Here is a 16275-nt window from a genome sequence, read left to right on the forward strand (position 1 = left end):
TGTTTGGTTTCGGGGGGTTAGTTTTTCTCCTTTGTTGGTTGGTTTTTTTTTTTTTTTTTTGGTAAAACAGTGTCCACATTAAGTATTAATTTCTTTTCTTGTTAAAACTGGCAAATGAACAATTTGAAAAAAACAGCATTGTTATGTTGCTATTAGTCTTTATTTATTACAAGACTTAATTTAGAAAGATTTGAAAGAAGTATGAAGTGACCAATTACTGAGCTGAATGCTTTTCTAGGCACTTTGTATAGTTGAACTTTTAACACTGATACACTTACCGGGCTAAGGGAAAAGATTACTTTTATTAAAATACTTGTTGAGTAGCAAAAAGGCGCAAAGGGCTAAAACTAGAGTTGATGACACAAAAACATTCCAAAAAGTTCAAATTTTAGCTTAAAGACAAGTATGTAACTATAACAAATAAATCAAATAATTTTTTAAGTTTTTAGGTGCAGTTCTGGATGATTTCTAATTCAAAAAAGTAATTGATCTGCATTTAACACAAAGTAACATGTAACCTGAATTTTACCTACAGCTGTGAAACCAGAGCTGTGTCTTAATTCCACCATCTGTAAGATGCCTCCTGTCTCGGAGGTGTCCAATAAATTACTTCCACTTCCAGCATATTAGACAGTCCATTTACAGCACAGCTGCTTCCTAACCAGAGTCTACTGCAGCTCAGAGGGGAAAGGGCTGGCCAACCAACCCTAGCCCTTAGGCCAGGGCTCTGTGTTTCAGGGTGGACAGGCCCCCAGCAAAACATCTGCAAAGGACTTTGAAGGAAAAAACTACTCTCGGAGCTACTGAGTGTAAGTAACCAGGTTTGGAGATGCATCAAAAATGTTGCTTTCAAGCACTGCATAGGGACTGCGCAGCGTGATGAAAACATTCAGTGAAACAACGCTGTGCTTCAGACCCGGAACTGGCAAACCAACCCTGGCATGGCCGCAGAAAGAGCCGAGTGGAGCATCAGGCTCAATCCTCTGCAAGTTCAGGCAACAACGCCAAGAGACATGGGGTGCGACTGTCCACACTCCCTGGTCGTTGCCAGACACCGCAGCCTCTCACAGCAACCCGCCACCCTATTTAAAGACTAAGCTGCCCCAGAAGCGCCACGGAAACAGAGCAGGTAGGGACCAAGGGCATCGCCAACATCCCAGACATACAGCAGGGAAGGTGTTAGGTTCCAGCTGCAGATTGTAGTAGGAAATGGATTTTGTCTCGTACAACAGAATTTGGGGGTTGGGCTAGTGACCTTTAAAGGTCCCTTCCAACCCAAACTATTCTACGACTCTTAAGAAAACAAGATTCCCACAAATCTGAAGCAAAAGCGATGCAGCGACAAGTAACAAATACTCAATTTTGTAAAGACCTTTATGCTTAAAAATTCTTGCATGCTACTGGAATTACTACTATAATCATTTTCTATCTAAGGATGATAATCCTTATTACTGGCTGCCAGTTAATTATGTAAATCTGAGAGAGAATCATGAAATTCATGTGTGTGTGTATATATATATTTATATATATATATATAAATATATATATATATATAAAAAATAAAAACTAAAAAAAGCCCAGAGAATTCCTTTGTGAGGAGCTAATGTTGCAGAAGGGCTTTAACTACAGAAGGTTTTAAAAGTCTGTACTGTCTTGCAGCTTCCCAGGGCTGAAAGCAATTACATGGTTGGAGGCTGACAGTCCTCCCTTCGCAGTGGTAGGAGTGTACATTTCTAGGCTCAGGGATTATGAAATACCTGAATTTAAGACTTCAAGTTGCCACAGTTTCCAAACTTCTGACATTTCCTGTGCTTGTGCAATCGTGGTAAAGATGATAATTCTTCTGAGTCAGACTGTCAGCTAAATAAATAACAAGATGGCTGAAACCAAACATACAAGGCCTCTCATCAGTTAAATCCTGGATTAAAATGGATTTAGAAAACAAAGTGGATGCTAGTTGATGACATACAGGCACCACATTTTTACTAAAAACATACATTAGTAGTTGAGGACCTATAAAAACCCCCATGAATAAAATCTGTTCAGAAGAACCCTTCTTGACTTTATATTCAGAATAAAAATCAGCTTCAAGAATTAACTTTTATATAGCATTTAACTTTGAAGAATAAGATTTATGCTAACCATCCTTTGCAGATTATCTTGCATTTAAACCTGTTCTGTGGTAAGAGTTTGGGGCTCTGGCATTCTTGGTATGAAATGCAAAGTTAATGCCTTTTGATAAGAACATTCTCAACATGCTCTGCAAAAGCATCTTTTTTGAGTTACACAGAAGAAATACCTCTGTTTGCATGCTAGCAGCCGAGTTACTGCAATATCCGCTCTGCACCACCACGTGGCCAGGTAAAAGCTGCACAGGAGGATCTATACTGAATTTGTGAAAATGCCTGTGCACATTTCTAGCAGGGCAAAGGTATGTACTTACTCAGCAAGAGAGCAACCGAACTACAGAGAAACAGCCCCCAACCTTTCTCTGTCCTCTTAGTTGGAAAACAGTAGCAATAATGTCATAAACCTATTCTTTGCAGCACCAACCCCTAGAAAAGATTTGTCTTTTATTTTCAGTAAGGCATTTCAACAACAACCCTGCACCCAGCAGTAAATGTTCAGTTTGCTGCACGTACTACATGCAGCCTGACTGCCCACACCAGGCATTGTTCCTGGACACAACAGGCCCTGCTTTTCCTTACGAGGCACTTCTACCAGGGTTCTTACTGCAGAAACACAGACAAACCTCCACCTTTTTAGTATATTTTCCCTACCCTTCTGCCACTTCAGTGGTAGCTGCCTGTCTCATCAGGAGTTCATGCTGGGTAAACAGATTGAGGGAGACGGACCAGGCAGACATTCAAGGGGACAAAGATGAATCGCTCTAGAATGGTATTTTCTGAGTAGGACAGAGCCATCCCAGGCCCTGTCCCACCGAAGCAGAGCTCTGCTATTCCAGAGTAAAAACTGTCTGATGCCCTTCAACTCTCCAGCCTAAAACTGCTTTTTGGTGAGGTGACCTCACCGAAGGGCTCTTCCTTAGACTGCCTGTTTGTTTTGCGATTTCTCCTTGTTGAAGGCTACATATTGCACACACTGTTTCCTTCAGGATCCCACAGCAAACCATTAGTAAAGGCCCTCAACCTCCCTGCGTTTTCCTCAGCCAGCATCTGAAAAGGTGTCAAAGCTTTTTAAAGTGCTGAATTTAATAGTTCAAACAGTTCTGATAAAGCTTTTTGAAAAGCTTTGACTACAGAGCCTGCTACTAGCATGTGTAAGTATACATACATAGACCTTTTGCATATTATCTATATATACTTTTATATATACACGTATGTGTGACGGATCACACACTTTTGATGGACGTAGCAAAGACACTACACATGCGATTCCTGCAGTTTCTTAGAAATACTAAGAACTACTTGCATCATCAATGAACCCAGCACCACAGAACAAACACAGGTATCCATGAGCCGTAAGAATGAAAGCCAAAGCAAATTTTTCACAACAATCAGCCATTGGCATCATCTCCCCAGGGAAGTGGTGGATTCCCCAACACTGGACACTTCTAAGACTTGGCTCGACAGGGTGCTGGGCCATCTTGTCTTCACTGTGCTTTTGCCAAGACAGGCTGGACCAGATGATCCTTGAGGTCCCTTCCAACTTTCTATGATTGAAATACCAAAATTAACTGGCCCTGCTGGTTGCTTCTAAAGAAACTTTGCAGCTGCCCAACAGAGGCTGTGTAACCTTGGTAGTGATGACAGCAGTGCTGGGGATGTACCCAAATGAAGCTGACATTGAAGATGATCCATATATTGTATCTTCTAGAGTTAAACAACATTGCTTCACCTCCCTAGAACGATTTATTGAACTCTGCTAATGTCAGAGATGAAGTTCCTGTCCTGCACCTTTGAACAGCAAGAGCAGAGGCAGTCTTCAGGCATCTCACACCACCACCTTTGCCAAAATGTCAGGAAAAGCACCATGGTCACAAACAAAACACCAGCCCACCCTAGAACTGCCCCTGGAATGCCATCAACACCAAGCACGGCCCCTGTGGCTCCAGCGTTACAGGCAAACATTCTATAGAGCTCCAGTCCTAAGAAGTAGTTCCTTACCCCCACGTGCTGTGTGCTGCAGGATAAAAGGAACAGAGAAGAAAAACATCCAGAATATTGCAGCTCCTACTTCTCCTTTTCACCACATTGCTACATTGCTTTTCAGCCACAGACCTGAAACTGTTACAGTACTTGACCAACATGAGATAAACTTTTAAATTTTTTTTTTCTTTTTTGAATCAAAGCAGCCCATAAAGAGATCGTGTTGGGTGCGTGAGTGGATGTGATTGCTCTGTTTTGTATTCTTTCTGTGAAATAGTCGAGGAGAGAGAAACCAAGTAGAATTCAATGCAATGTGTAATTCTAAATAAACATTTTGCCTATGTTTAGCCAGCAATGAAAGTGAGTAGGTCCAGAGATCTAAAAAACCCAGAAAATAATGGAACAGAGCCCAGTCCTACAAAAACATTGTTGAATTTAGAGCAAACACCATGCAGAATGGTGCAATGCTGATATCTATTAGCTCTGTTGCTGTTCATAAATCCTGGAGACAGGGATTGACTGGGCATGTTTTTAAAAGAAAGTATTTGTTTTGTTTTGTTTTTATAAACACCTGAAGCAAACCTAGATAGCATCTTTAAAAAATATTTCATGATGACAAATCATTCAATTAAAATACTTGCCAATACACGCTTCGCACATCATCTATCACAAAAAGGTATTTGCAGAACATAATGAGAAAAGAAGCGAGTTCATTTCTGGTCTGTTCAGGTTTTCCAATCTCGTTCATCAGTGACGTTTCCAACCATTAACCATTTTCCTGTACAGCAGTAAACAACATGACTCACCTCTTTATCTTCTCCTCTTCCTCCCAGAGGGGGAACTGTGGGGAACACATTGTTTTGGTCATTTCATACACATTTGCTTTGCTGCTGTGTTTTTATGCTTGAGAAGGCACAGAAATGCATCTTGCAGGAGGAACCAGAGGCTGAGGGTGTTGTATTTAAACTCTCGGGAGTGCCTTTTGCATGCTGGGACTGACCTCCAGGAAAGCCTTGTCTCACACTGAGGAGCATTACTTGACGCTTCTGTTGGGCCAGAGGCATGCAAACTGTCAAAGTTATCGTCCCAGGATCTTTAGTAGTCTTGGACTCAGGCCACAGATCAACCAAAAATATTGAGGCACTCAACTTAATATAGAATTTAATGCCAAAACCAGTGTGAAATGGGAGGAAATGTTTGATACAATCCTGTTCTATGCTACTATATTTTATAAAAGGCAAAGTTTCCTTACTGCAGTTTTGAATGCTGTATTGCTGCAGTGTAAGCAACCCGAGGAGAGGCACTGTCAGAACGGGACAGTCTAAACTCACCCCCCATGACAGAATGCGTTACGTGTAGATCGTAACAGAACTGTATATCAGTCATAAATCAAATCACGCGCCTATGCTACCGGTTTAGTTGAGCAATTGTAAGTGGGTGTTTCCAAATAATAGCAGTTGTATTACATTTGTGACTTCATCAAAATCGCTTCTGATGATCAAGAAAACCTGTGACACCTTCAGCCCACCGTTCTGCACCCAACAGGTTACCTCACTTGATGTTATTTATAGGAGGTAGGTGTTGCTGTAGTGATGCCTCGTTAGAGCTGCCTTTTTAAGCCCATATCCTCCCTTCAGTTTCATGAGAGACCATCCATACATGGATTACACAGATCGGATGTAATGATGAAAGTGATGCTCATTTTGCTGCTTCTCCCTTCCTGGCCACTACCACTTTCTGATGACACAGCAGTATCACATGAGGCACCACGGCAGTTGCTGCAGATGTCCAGCAAACTGAGTATGAATTTCTACCCGCTCCTCAGCTACTGGCAGGAAACCACTTATCAGTGCTACTTAAAAAACCCCCAAAAATAAACACATAGAAAAAAGAAATACAGCTTGTAAGTTTTGCAGTAAAGGTCCTACCAAGTGCAGAAAACTATTTTCTGCTCTATGAGTTAGTAGTCTGCCTTTGTTTAATTTCTCTGGCTTTGCTGAGGACTAAGGAGTTGGTATCAGCAGTTGTGGGCTAAAGCCTCGTACATGGAGTGGTCTTCTCTAGCATCAGTCAGACAATTGAATGTTTAGAAGCAGAAAGAAGCACTCCTGCATCCTTCTGATGACTACATCCACCTGTAGTAGTACTTACATTTCCTGAAGCTTAGGCCATGCTGAACATCCTTGATTTGTGATTCCATTAGAGTATCTGTTATTTTCCAGTAGGTGAATATACTGAACACTGAAGGTGTTTGAGAACTCGTGCCGATTGTGCCTTCCCTAATTCATTGTACTGGGGCTCCAGGCTGAGGAAGTGATTTACCCTTCTGGAGAGCTGCTTCAGGCAGAATGTGCAGCTTCAGGAGAAGCAATGGAAAAACAATCCCAGCATAGACCTTCCAGCCTGGACTGACAACCACTGAGTTTTCGGTCCCTGCCCATCAAAATGAAGTACGTGGATGAACAAAGAGTAACGGCAGGCAATTCAAAATGCAATGCACTGAAGAATGGATACAGTGACAACATACCAGCCCTTCCATTCATCCTTTAGCAAGTAAGGTGTTATTTTCTTTTAGTGAGTTCAGAATATTACAGTCTGTAAACCTTTGTTATTCCATCAGGAAGGTATTTCCTATTGGTTAGGAGCTAAAAAGTCAGAGTGAAAGCACGGACTACTTGACCATGGCTAACTACAAAGCCCTCAACTGACGCTGGAGATCAAGTCCGTGATGTGACCGGTGTTTGTGCTCAACCAAAGATGACTTAGGATATTCCTTGTTGCAAAAAAATCAGGGAAGGGGACTGCATATTGCACAGCATGTCCTTTGTGCAATGTATCTCAGATCAGGCGAAACTCAGTTGTGGGTGAAATTTCAAAGAGCGTTTCAGTGGCCTTGAGAGATGAATCTACAGTCGGAAGGATTGTTCACTTTCTGCAAAGTACAATTTATGCTAATATTCCTGGCACTGCTTGCTTGAAAGATGCCAAGACTGACAAAATATTTGAAAAGGACACAACTGGAAGAAGAGGCATTATATGCATGAAATAGAACAAGAATCTTTTTTATTCTATACAAAGAATATACTAACTTTTTACACTTAAGTTTTGATGTGCAATATGTAAGCAGGTAACTAACTGAATTTTATCTGAATTGAGAAATTTATCTGAACTGAATTTATCTGAGAAAGTCACTTTAAAAAAATGCATTATTCATCTATAGTTTTAACTTGGGAAGACTTTTATAACGGGTGTCTGGTTTTTAAGACAATGCAAGTTTTCTGTGTTGAGGAACAGGTGGTCGTGTCTCCTTGCACATTAATTTGCAATTACAAACCAAAGTAATTTCCTTAGAGGAGGTAAAGCATAGCTATAAACTGTTAGTTTTCTCTTCTACTGGGAACAATCACTTTAAAAGAACATTCACTGTCAGGTACATATATATGAATCTTCCTGATGAACATCTCCATTGGAGAAAAAGGGCTGTCAGAAGACCTCCCATCTCCACATATCGGAACGGGTCACAGGGAAGAAGCTCTTTCGAAAGGGAGGTAGAAGTGTGCCCCTAAACCTCACAGGCGTACAAACATGGAGTTAGCCTGGAGAACAGTAAATACAAATCATATATGTGTTATGTCTGACTTCACCAGTTTTGAAGAAAAGCTGCAATTCAATGGCAGACAGCATTGGAAAGCTGACCTAAGTCATTGCTCAATTCTCAAAGCGCGTTGCACAGGAATTCCCCCAAAAGATAACAAAGAGCAAAAAGATAAAGGGCTGTCCTTTGTGAAAAGCAGAGCACTGTGCCAAGGGAGCCTGCTCCAACCCCAGCATCTTAATACGGGAAACATTGCCATACGTTCTCTCTAAACATGGACACCTCAAGTTAGACAAACCTAAGAACAATCATTTTAACAAGGATTTGACTGTCACAGTAACTCCTGTATTGCTGTGCAGCCAGTGCAATACTGCTGTTTCTTAAGTGACCTTCAAGGATTCATGCTATAAATTTGATATAAACTTCAGGTCATGTTCATTCTGATGATAAAACTGTTTCCTAAGGACCTCCCATTTTTAAACTTGTCAAAGAAGTTTATACTGTCATCACCCCCCCCCCCCCCCGCCCAATCCTCAGTAAACCATCTGTTGCAAGCAGCAGACTTGACATGAAAACCAAATTAAAGTCAAGATACTTGCACAAGGGAGACCGCTGTTTTTCACCAGCAAGTTTCTTATAGAAGCAAAAATGTGACTAGTAAAAGCTGGTAAAGAGAAGCTTTCCAGGCACAACTAGAAATGCCCAGGATTCAGAGCTCCTCCCTGCTGTGTTTCTTGTGCACCAAGATTTTCTCACACCATTTCAACTCAGTAGGTACTTGGAAAAAGTGATACTTCCTTCTCAGCTGCTAGCTGTATGAATTCAAACAAACATTCATAGCTGAGATTAAATCCATGAATCTTTAAAGTTTTGTTGGTTTTTTTCAACTGTTCCCCTTTATGTTGTAGCTTGCTTAGCAAATGTCATGAATGCAAGAAAAAGGCACACATGATTAAAAAGTGAATTACACAGATGTAAGTATTCAAAAAGCGACTGTTGGAAAACTAGTATTTTTCAGGGTTATGGTTGGTTTGAGAGGTTTTTTGCCATGTTATTACACTAGATTAATGTTTTATGCATCACCTTTAAAATTTTTAAGTGATTTGGTTTCTCACTGACTTGAAAAGAAGGAAAAATAATTCTAAAGTGTCAGTAATTTTCTGCACCAAAGTTCGCAACAAACAGGACACCAAAGAAGAAAAAGTTACGACACTGCTGAGGCTCCAGAGTGCATTCCATTTTCTGGGGCGGATTTGGCTTGGTGCAGGGCAGCTTGAATTCTGAAATGTGTTCTTGTTTCCATGGAGTAATTCTTGTAGTTTTGTCTAAAACAAAAGCAGATCCACTCTGATGAATATATATATTTAAAACGTTTTTAAGTTATCTTTATATTATTGTTCTATGCAAAACAACTGTAGACAGCAAAAAAGCCTTTCTTCACAAGCTCCTTTGTTGCCTACTCTAAAATACAAGGCATGCGTTCCTAGCCAAACAATGCAGCTCTTTGTTCTTGATTTGTAGTTCCACTGTCTGGCCATTACCAGAAAAATACAGCCTAATAAGAAATTGAATCTGGTCCGCTCAATCAAATATTGAGTCCATATTAAACATCTACGACATCAACTTAGTTCAGAAATTATTTTTTCTCCCCCTCTCAAAGTATAACTGACAAATTTGAATACAAACATTTTCAGGAATTTCAAAAAATCATCTTAATAAGATAGACTCATCTTAATTCAGCTGACACATTTCAAGAAAGCAGAGGAGAAAAAAAAAAAAGAAAAGAAAAGAAAAAGAGGGAGAAGCTGTCCTGAACCGGACGAGGGAAACACCCCATCTCCATCCTATAGTTTGTCAATGATGCGTACTGTGTGCAGGAAGTAAGGCCAGACAATTTGGTGCCCTAGAAGCTTGGAAAGAGAAAGTGGGCACACAGGGGACTCTGTGCCAGCTTTCAAGGAGCAATTCAGCAGCCCAGGGAAAGACTGGCAGGACTTCCCTCGCAAATATCTAGCAGCTGACTCAGCAGTGTCACCTGCCTACAGTCTCCAGTAGCTATGTCATGCTCTACAGTTACAGAAACATTAAAGGAATCTGTGTTTTCATGGAAAAGCTTATATAAAAAAAAGAAAACTTGCCCCTAGGACCACACAGAAAGTGCAGATCCTACTTAATAGGAATTAACATGTCAGCTCCTGCAGGACGGATACAGAATCCAGATACCAAAGAGGATTAGACCATGCTAATTTACTTTTCTGTAAAGATGACAAATATCTTCTAAAAGAAACATTAAATATTAAACAGTCTGTAAACCTTAAAAGCATTTCAGTTCAAAATTCGTAATTCACATCAAGCATGGTATCTGTCACTATGGCAGTGGCAGACTCTTTGTGAAAACAAGGAATTCCACACCCATCCTACACCAGCTTATAATTTTATGTATGCAACACCCAAGAGGCTGACTGAGAAAAGGAGGTGACTGGGTTCTGCTGTATGCTGACTGAAACTCTTCAGAGTTTTTTTCTTTAAATTAAGTAGATTTTTGTCATGCAGATACTGTATTTCTCATCAGCAGGCTGATATGCTTGCTTGTAGCTTACAGTCATACAAATAGATACAGAAATATTTCCATGCATGACTGAGCCAAAACAGTTTATCATCTCATTCCACTCTTCTCCCAGAGTTGAAACGTTCAAGCCAGCAGCAGTATGTGGATTTAGGTCAAGTAAATCAAGCATCATGCACAAGCCAAGTGCTCGGCTGCACTCCTGCCAATTGCAAACATAATTCTCCGGTCCTGAAACCCACCATGGACAACGCATTCTCCCTCCAGTGGCTGCAGAGACATTCAGCATTTTCAGCTGCAAGCTTATAAACCCTGAGCATTTTAATGCAGTGTAACTACAGGTGGAAATGTAAGGACCGCACTTTTTTTAATGACTAACTGAAACAAGGGGGGCTTTTTTTTTTGCATATCATTACAGTTTTCAGGAGTTCTGTGAGCATAGCAAGTCTGAGTATTAGCTTTTCATACACTGGGTAACAACAAATTTTTAAGAGCTGCTGTCTGCTGATGCTCTTTAAGCCAAACACCTTCCCTCGAGGGGGTCTGCGACCTGAGCCACACGGAGCTGTCAGAGGAAAAGCGCAATGGCTGAGCAGCAAGCATCAGGAGTACTAGACGCAATGAGCAGCTCTGAATTGTTATTTCTAGATCTCTTCTTAAGAGAGATTTGAACAAAGGGAAATGAGGATAGGAGGAGAGGCGTGTTTTGAGGAATGTGAAGCCAATTGGACCACTTTCCACTGCTTTTTGCTAATGCATTTTTTTCCTGCTCTTAGTATCTTCCATGAGTCTACCTCTAGAGAACCAGGCTCACAAGCATGGGAGATAGAGAATTGCAGTATTTTAATTTTTGTGTTGATAGGCTTTTGGCATAATCTTCAGTAGGCTAATTCACCACTCTGTCTTGCATAGAGGACTGACTTGGACAAAAGCTCAACACAAAAACTCTATCTGACCTCTCTGAAACCTGGGGCCAGACATCAGTTTTGTAGCTGCTCACACCTGCGGCAGTGACTGGAGTGACCCTCTGCACTTGGAAAGATGCAGACATCTGGACTCACTCAGGATCCGGGCGGAGGTGAACTACCCTGCTGCAGGATGCTTGAAGAGGGCGAGGATTGTTTGGTTTGGATTCCCTCCTCCGGCCCCAAGAAATTTTTGGCTTAGCAGAGGAGTAAAGGCTCGGACAGCGGCAAAACCCGTATTTTGTTAATTTTGTAATAAAGAACATACATGATCAAGTCCAACCATTCCTGATAAACCTACTTTGCTAGAAAAATCAATCATGCAAAATAGTAAAAGCAGGTGTTTCAGTTACCTTTCAGATGCAGATGAAACAATACAAAGATACCAAATGCAACCTGAAGCATTACCTTTAATGTATTTCATGAAGGAAAGAAAACAGCACTGCTAGCCAACAATTTGATTAATGCCGTTTTAGCCGTAACACAGAGCTTCAATTTAATTAAATACATCTTTTATAAACAAGTAAATAGACTACAAAGATTATTACAATTTGTTACACATGGATTATTTCTTATGGAAGTCTTTGACATTCCTATTAACATCTTTAAAATATTTTTGCTCTTATCAGAACGGATGGGTAAGTCACAGACTGAACGATCACATCATGTGTACTAGAAAGGTCCAAACCAAAACTAAGGCATGGTGCTTCCATTGAAAAAAAATGAAACAATGAGTTTCCATGATATTAATGAAATGTTTCTTCTTCCTGCTAACCAGTAAAATACCATACTGACCCATCAGATATCAGCACAGGCTTTTGACTTGCTTACTTTGCTCTTTCCAGTAGTTTTATTGCCTCTTCTCTTCTGTCCTGGTCTAGATACAGTATTGCCAGCTCCAGCAAGGCATTTGGAATTAGATAATGGTCATATTTTATCTTCTTCTCACTGCATTGGAAAAGAAACAGCCTCAAGATCTTGAAATGACAAAGGTTCCCTCGTTTATCAGATCCAAACACAAATAAATAGCAGATTAGCTAAGATCAGAAGGAGCAATCAATCTCTATTACGACACTTGTCATGTTCTCTATCCAAAGCTACCTTCAAGGTTATTAAATGCATATTTCGCACAACCATCCTACACAGTATGTTATTTCTCAGGATTACAAAATATTGCCTTTATTATCAGGGAAGTACTAGAGAAGATGACAATGTTATGAGCTCTATCCATGTGAACTGACAAAAAGAGATGCCATTCACTGCAGGATGTACAGAAGTTCCAAGTATAATCACGCTGCCACCTGTCTCTGCAGACTGCATTTGGCTTTTTGGGTACAGCTTCTTCATGACTGGTAAGAGGAAGGGGACAAAAAAAGGGAAATGGTATCTCATAAATTTTATGCACCTGTAGTCCTCAAAAAAAGGAGAAAATATCTCAGTAAAAAGTGCAGATTTGCAATTCTTCCCTACATGGCTAAGACCACCGGCAATTAAAATTGCAATTCCTTGATACCAAAGCAACTGAAATAAATGCTAAAGATACTGCAGTCCTCTCCCTTCTCTTCATATCACAGTTGCATCTCCTCTCACTTGAAAGTAATAGTTACTGAGAAATTCAAGAGCTCTCTTACATGCCAGGTATGAAAACTTACTTTACATAGATGTAATTAAAATGGTCTTCTGCTTCTGAGATCTTGCCCAAATGCTTCAGGCATAAACCCTTTAACAGTTTTACCACGCACTGGTCATCTGCTAGTAATTCTGTACCTGTAAATCGAAATAAATGCCACATTTTAGAAAACTCTAAAGCAGCAGAGACTTTCCTACCTGTAGGGAAACTTTTACACAGGTAGGTGTAAGCACAATCCATTTACTGGAGCACAGGAGAGAAGGAATTAACTGGTCAATTTAGTTCATTTAATGCAGAGACAAACACGCATCGACCTTTTCATAAAATGATCAAACTTCGTCTAAAAATTGTTGGGCTGTTCTTTCCCTGCCTACTCCCACTGAAAGGCTATTCCACAATCTTACTGCTCTGACACGTAACCACTAATTTAAGGTGTCCACTTTGGAAATACTGATATCCAATTTATAACGTCTTAACTTCATGCCTTCATTCCCCTTTAGTATGTATAGCTCTTCTCCTTCATTAACTTCTAGTCACATGACCTAATCATATGCAAGTGTGTTATCAGCTCTCCACCTTTGTTTGGCTAAACAAAAACACGCCAAACTTCACTACCTGCACTTCACATTCCCTCATCTTCTTACCATACCTTCTTTTCACCTCTTTTGAGCTTATACTTCTGAGTGTCCAGAGTCTTAACAGCTCCACCAGCGCCTAGTTAAAAGTCACTACAATCAACACCCTTTCTTCATCAAAGAATTTTTGTATAATACATTTCAAAGAAAACATCTAGCTTTTTCATAGCCATTCCATATAGACAGCTTAGTCTTAAAGTTTACAAGCAAAATCTTCAGCTTGCTTGCTCATTTCCAATTCATGAAATACTAAGTGAAAAGAATTGCTGCAAAATGTGTGATACTCCATCTCATGCTATTGAATGTCATCCTGTTTTCACTACCCCAAACTTTACCTGGTCCTTCCTCTATCACTCCAGCTGATTAAATGCTGACGCATATTGCATGACACAGCTGCTTCCCTTTGGACAGTTGGGGCCCTTGATCCTACAACTGGAGTCACTTCTATTGCTATGTCGCACAGAGGCCCCTACATACATAAAGGCCCCTACATGTCACCAAAGCAAATCCCAGGGAAGACACCCAAAGACTATGCAGCAAACTTTGAAGGAACAGGGAAAAGGCCAAAAGTTGACGCACTCAGTACATGCACAGTGAGATGACTCAGGGCCACAGAAGAGTTATTTCATAAGAATAATAAAAAAGGCAGATCAGTTGTCTCTTCTGGACATCTGTCCCAAGACACGTTCACATGCATGTATTTCCTCTGCTTGTAACAAGCTGCCCTGGACTGTATAAGCAAACATTTAGGGACCTATCCTAGATGCAAATCTGATATGCATAATTGTATTTCTACATGTTAACTCCACTAACAGACTTCCTTTTACATCTTACACGGCACAACGCTTCTAGGAGCACATCCTCAGATTCATAATTTTATAGTGTTAGATTCTTGCATCTAACAGTAATACAGAGAAAATACTTGAAAATACAATAGTTTAGCCTCAAACACTGTCAGGAAAGCTCAAGGAAAGCATGACACCTGGAAGCAGCAAGTCACTATTTGGAACAGGTACTTTAAATTGCTGGTGTGTTTAAAATATATCTCGCTTTTTGATTACGTGTCTTCATAGTGTTTTATAAACATGAATCAGCTTCTACAAATCCCTGCAAAACGCCAGCCTTATCTACAATTTACCAGTTAAGAAAAAAAGGGAACAGAGAAATAATTCACTTATTCAAAATAATGTAACAAAACAGGTGATAAATGTGTTGAAAGGGTCAACAGTCTCCTCCTAAAATGTCACCTTCACTAGAAGTATTTTTTCATTCTCTTTTTCAATTAAAGGAGATGGCTTGAGCCGGTCTTTTAAGCAACTCTTTCAAATCTTGTGTAACACATTGTGCACAGGAAGACCAAGGTCCTAGAAAAGACTGCAATGCAGTGATTTAGCCCATATTCCTTTATCAACAGAGGCTTGATCCTTTTGCAGGAAGGTAGTCTATAATAGTAAGATCAAATATTCAGAAAGGGACAACTGTGAGAAAAGCTGTGCAGACTGGTTGCACTCCTATAGGAGTTGGGAAAGATTGGCAAGAAATAAACATCAATTCAACTTTTTCATGGATGGATAATTAACAGACTGACAAGAGGATGTGGTAGCAGCCTGTTCAAGTTCAATACCATCTATTACTCATTCACAGTGCAAAGGAAGCCCATCCCCGATGTCCTAGCTTTCCGTAGCGTACTGTTGACACACAAATACCATTCAGCCCAAGGTCACATCATAAATTGACTGCACTTTTAAAAAACAGACTGATTTGTCTCCTTCTATTTATCCTTCAAAACTGAAATACAGTATCTGAGAATAACAAAGCTTCATGATCCAATGATCAAGTCAATACATATACTGATTTTTATCTAGCAAAATAAATAGCCCTTTAACACATGTCATAAACTATCCCTAATACACATCTGTGGATGGAAAAATCACTTGCTACTATTGCAAGTTATCACTATATTAAAAAAGAAAATCATTCCTATCTGCACAAACAATTTATGGGTTCATTATCTATGTTCCTCCTATAATCAGATTAAAATTACTAATGAGTGTCTCTTTATTCACAGATAATATCTTTAGCTATTACACACTAAAATACCTGCTTAAACCATATCACTGATTACCTGAACTTCTTGCCAATGCTTCTTCTGCTTCAATTAAAGTCTCTAACATGCCTTCTGTTAGGTTGGGACATTTTCCAATTACAGCATAGCCATTCCAGATATACATCATTTCCTAGGGTCAGGAAGACATAACAGCATCATTAATTATAGTACTTGATAAATGCAGTTATCAAATACTTTAGTTTATCTCTGTATGATGAAAAAGTTACAGATTCCTTAAATAAACAGTCAGTTTGTCAAAAAATATTTTCATTGCAACCGAAAACTTGTTACACTGGTTTTCAGAACAAATTAGCCCCAGAAGACCACTAAAGAGCCATTTACTACACACAATGCAAGCAGGATTGCCTGAACAGAATGTAAACACAACCTCACTTACAGATGAAGCCAAGTACCAACAAAACAGACAGCCCTAAAACATTCATGGCACATGGCTAACTGTTCCTTGGTTGAAGTCTCCTCTTGTTTTTCAGTTCTATCCTAGCCAGGGCAGTAATAACTATAAAAAACTACAATGTATTACTTTCCTAGAAATAATAATAAAAAAAAAACTCAGGACAACAAACAAAAAGAAAACCAAAACTCCTAACCTCTAAGCCAAACTTCAAATAAACCAGCAGAATTTTAGAGCCTGCAAACCCCTTAAATTC

General features: G+C 39.8%; 1 protein-coding gene across 1 annotated transcript in view; it reads right to left on the reverse strand.

Moving 5' to 3' along the window:
* Nucleotides 1-8908: 8908 nt before the first annotated feature.
* Nucleotides 8909-16275, reverse strand: part of TTC39A (tetratricopeptide repeat domain 39A) — a 39580-nt gene continuing 32213 nt past the window's right edge. Inside the window, exons 15-18 of the mRNA XM_009950013.2 lie at nt 15626-15737; nt 12888-13002; nt 12067-12183; nt 8909-9029 (exon numbers count right to left, since the gene is read on the reverse strand). Coding sequence (XP_009948315.2) covers nt 8909-9029; nt 12067-12183; nt 12888-13002; nt 15626-15737 — 465 coding nt within the window. The remainder of the gene's footprint in view (nt 9030-12066; nt 12184-12887; nt 13003-15625; nt 15738-16275) is intronic.

Source organism: Leptosomus discolor, chromosome 3 (genome assembly GCF_034619465.1).
Source record: "Leptosomus discolor isolate bLepDis1 chromosome 3, bLepDis1.hap2, whole genome shotgun sequence".
NCBI classification, from domain to species: Eukaryota; Metazoa; Chordata; class Aves; order Leptosomiformes; family Leptosomidae; genus Leptosomus; species Leptosomus discolor.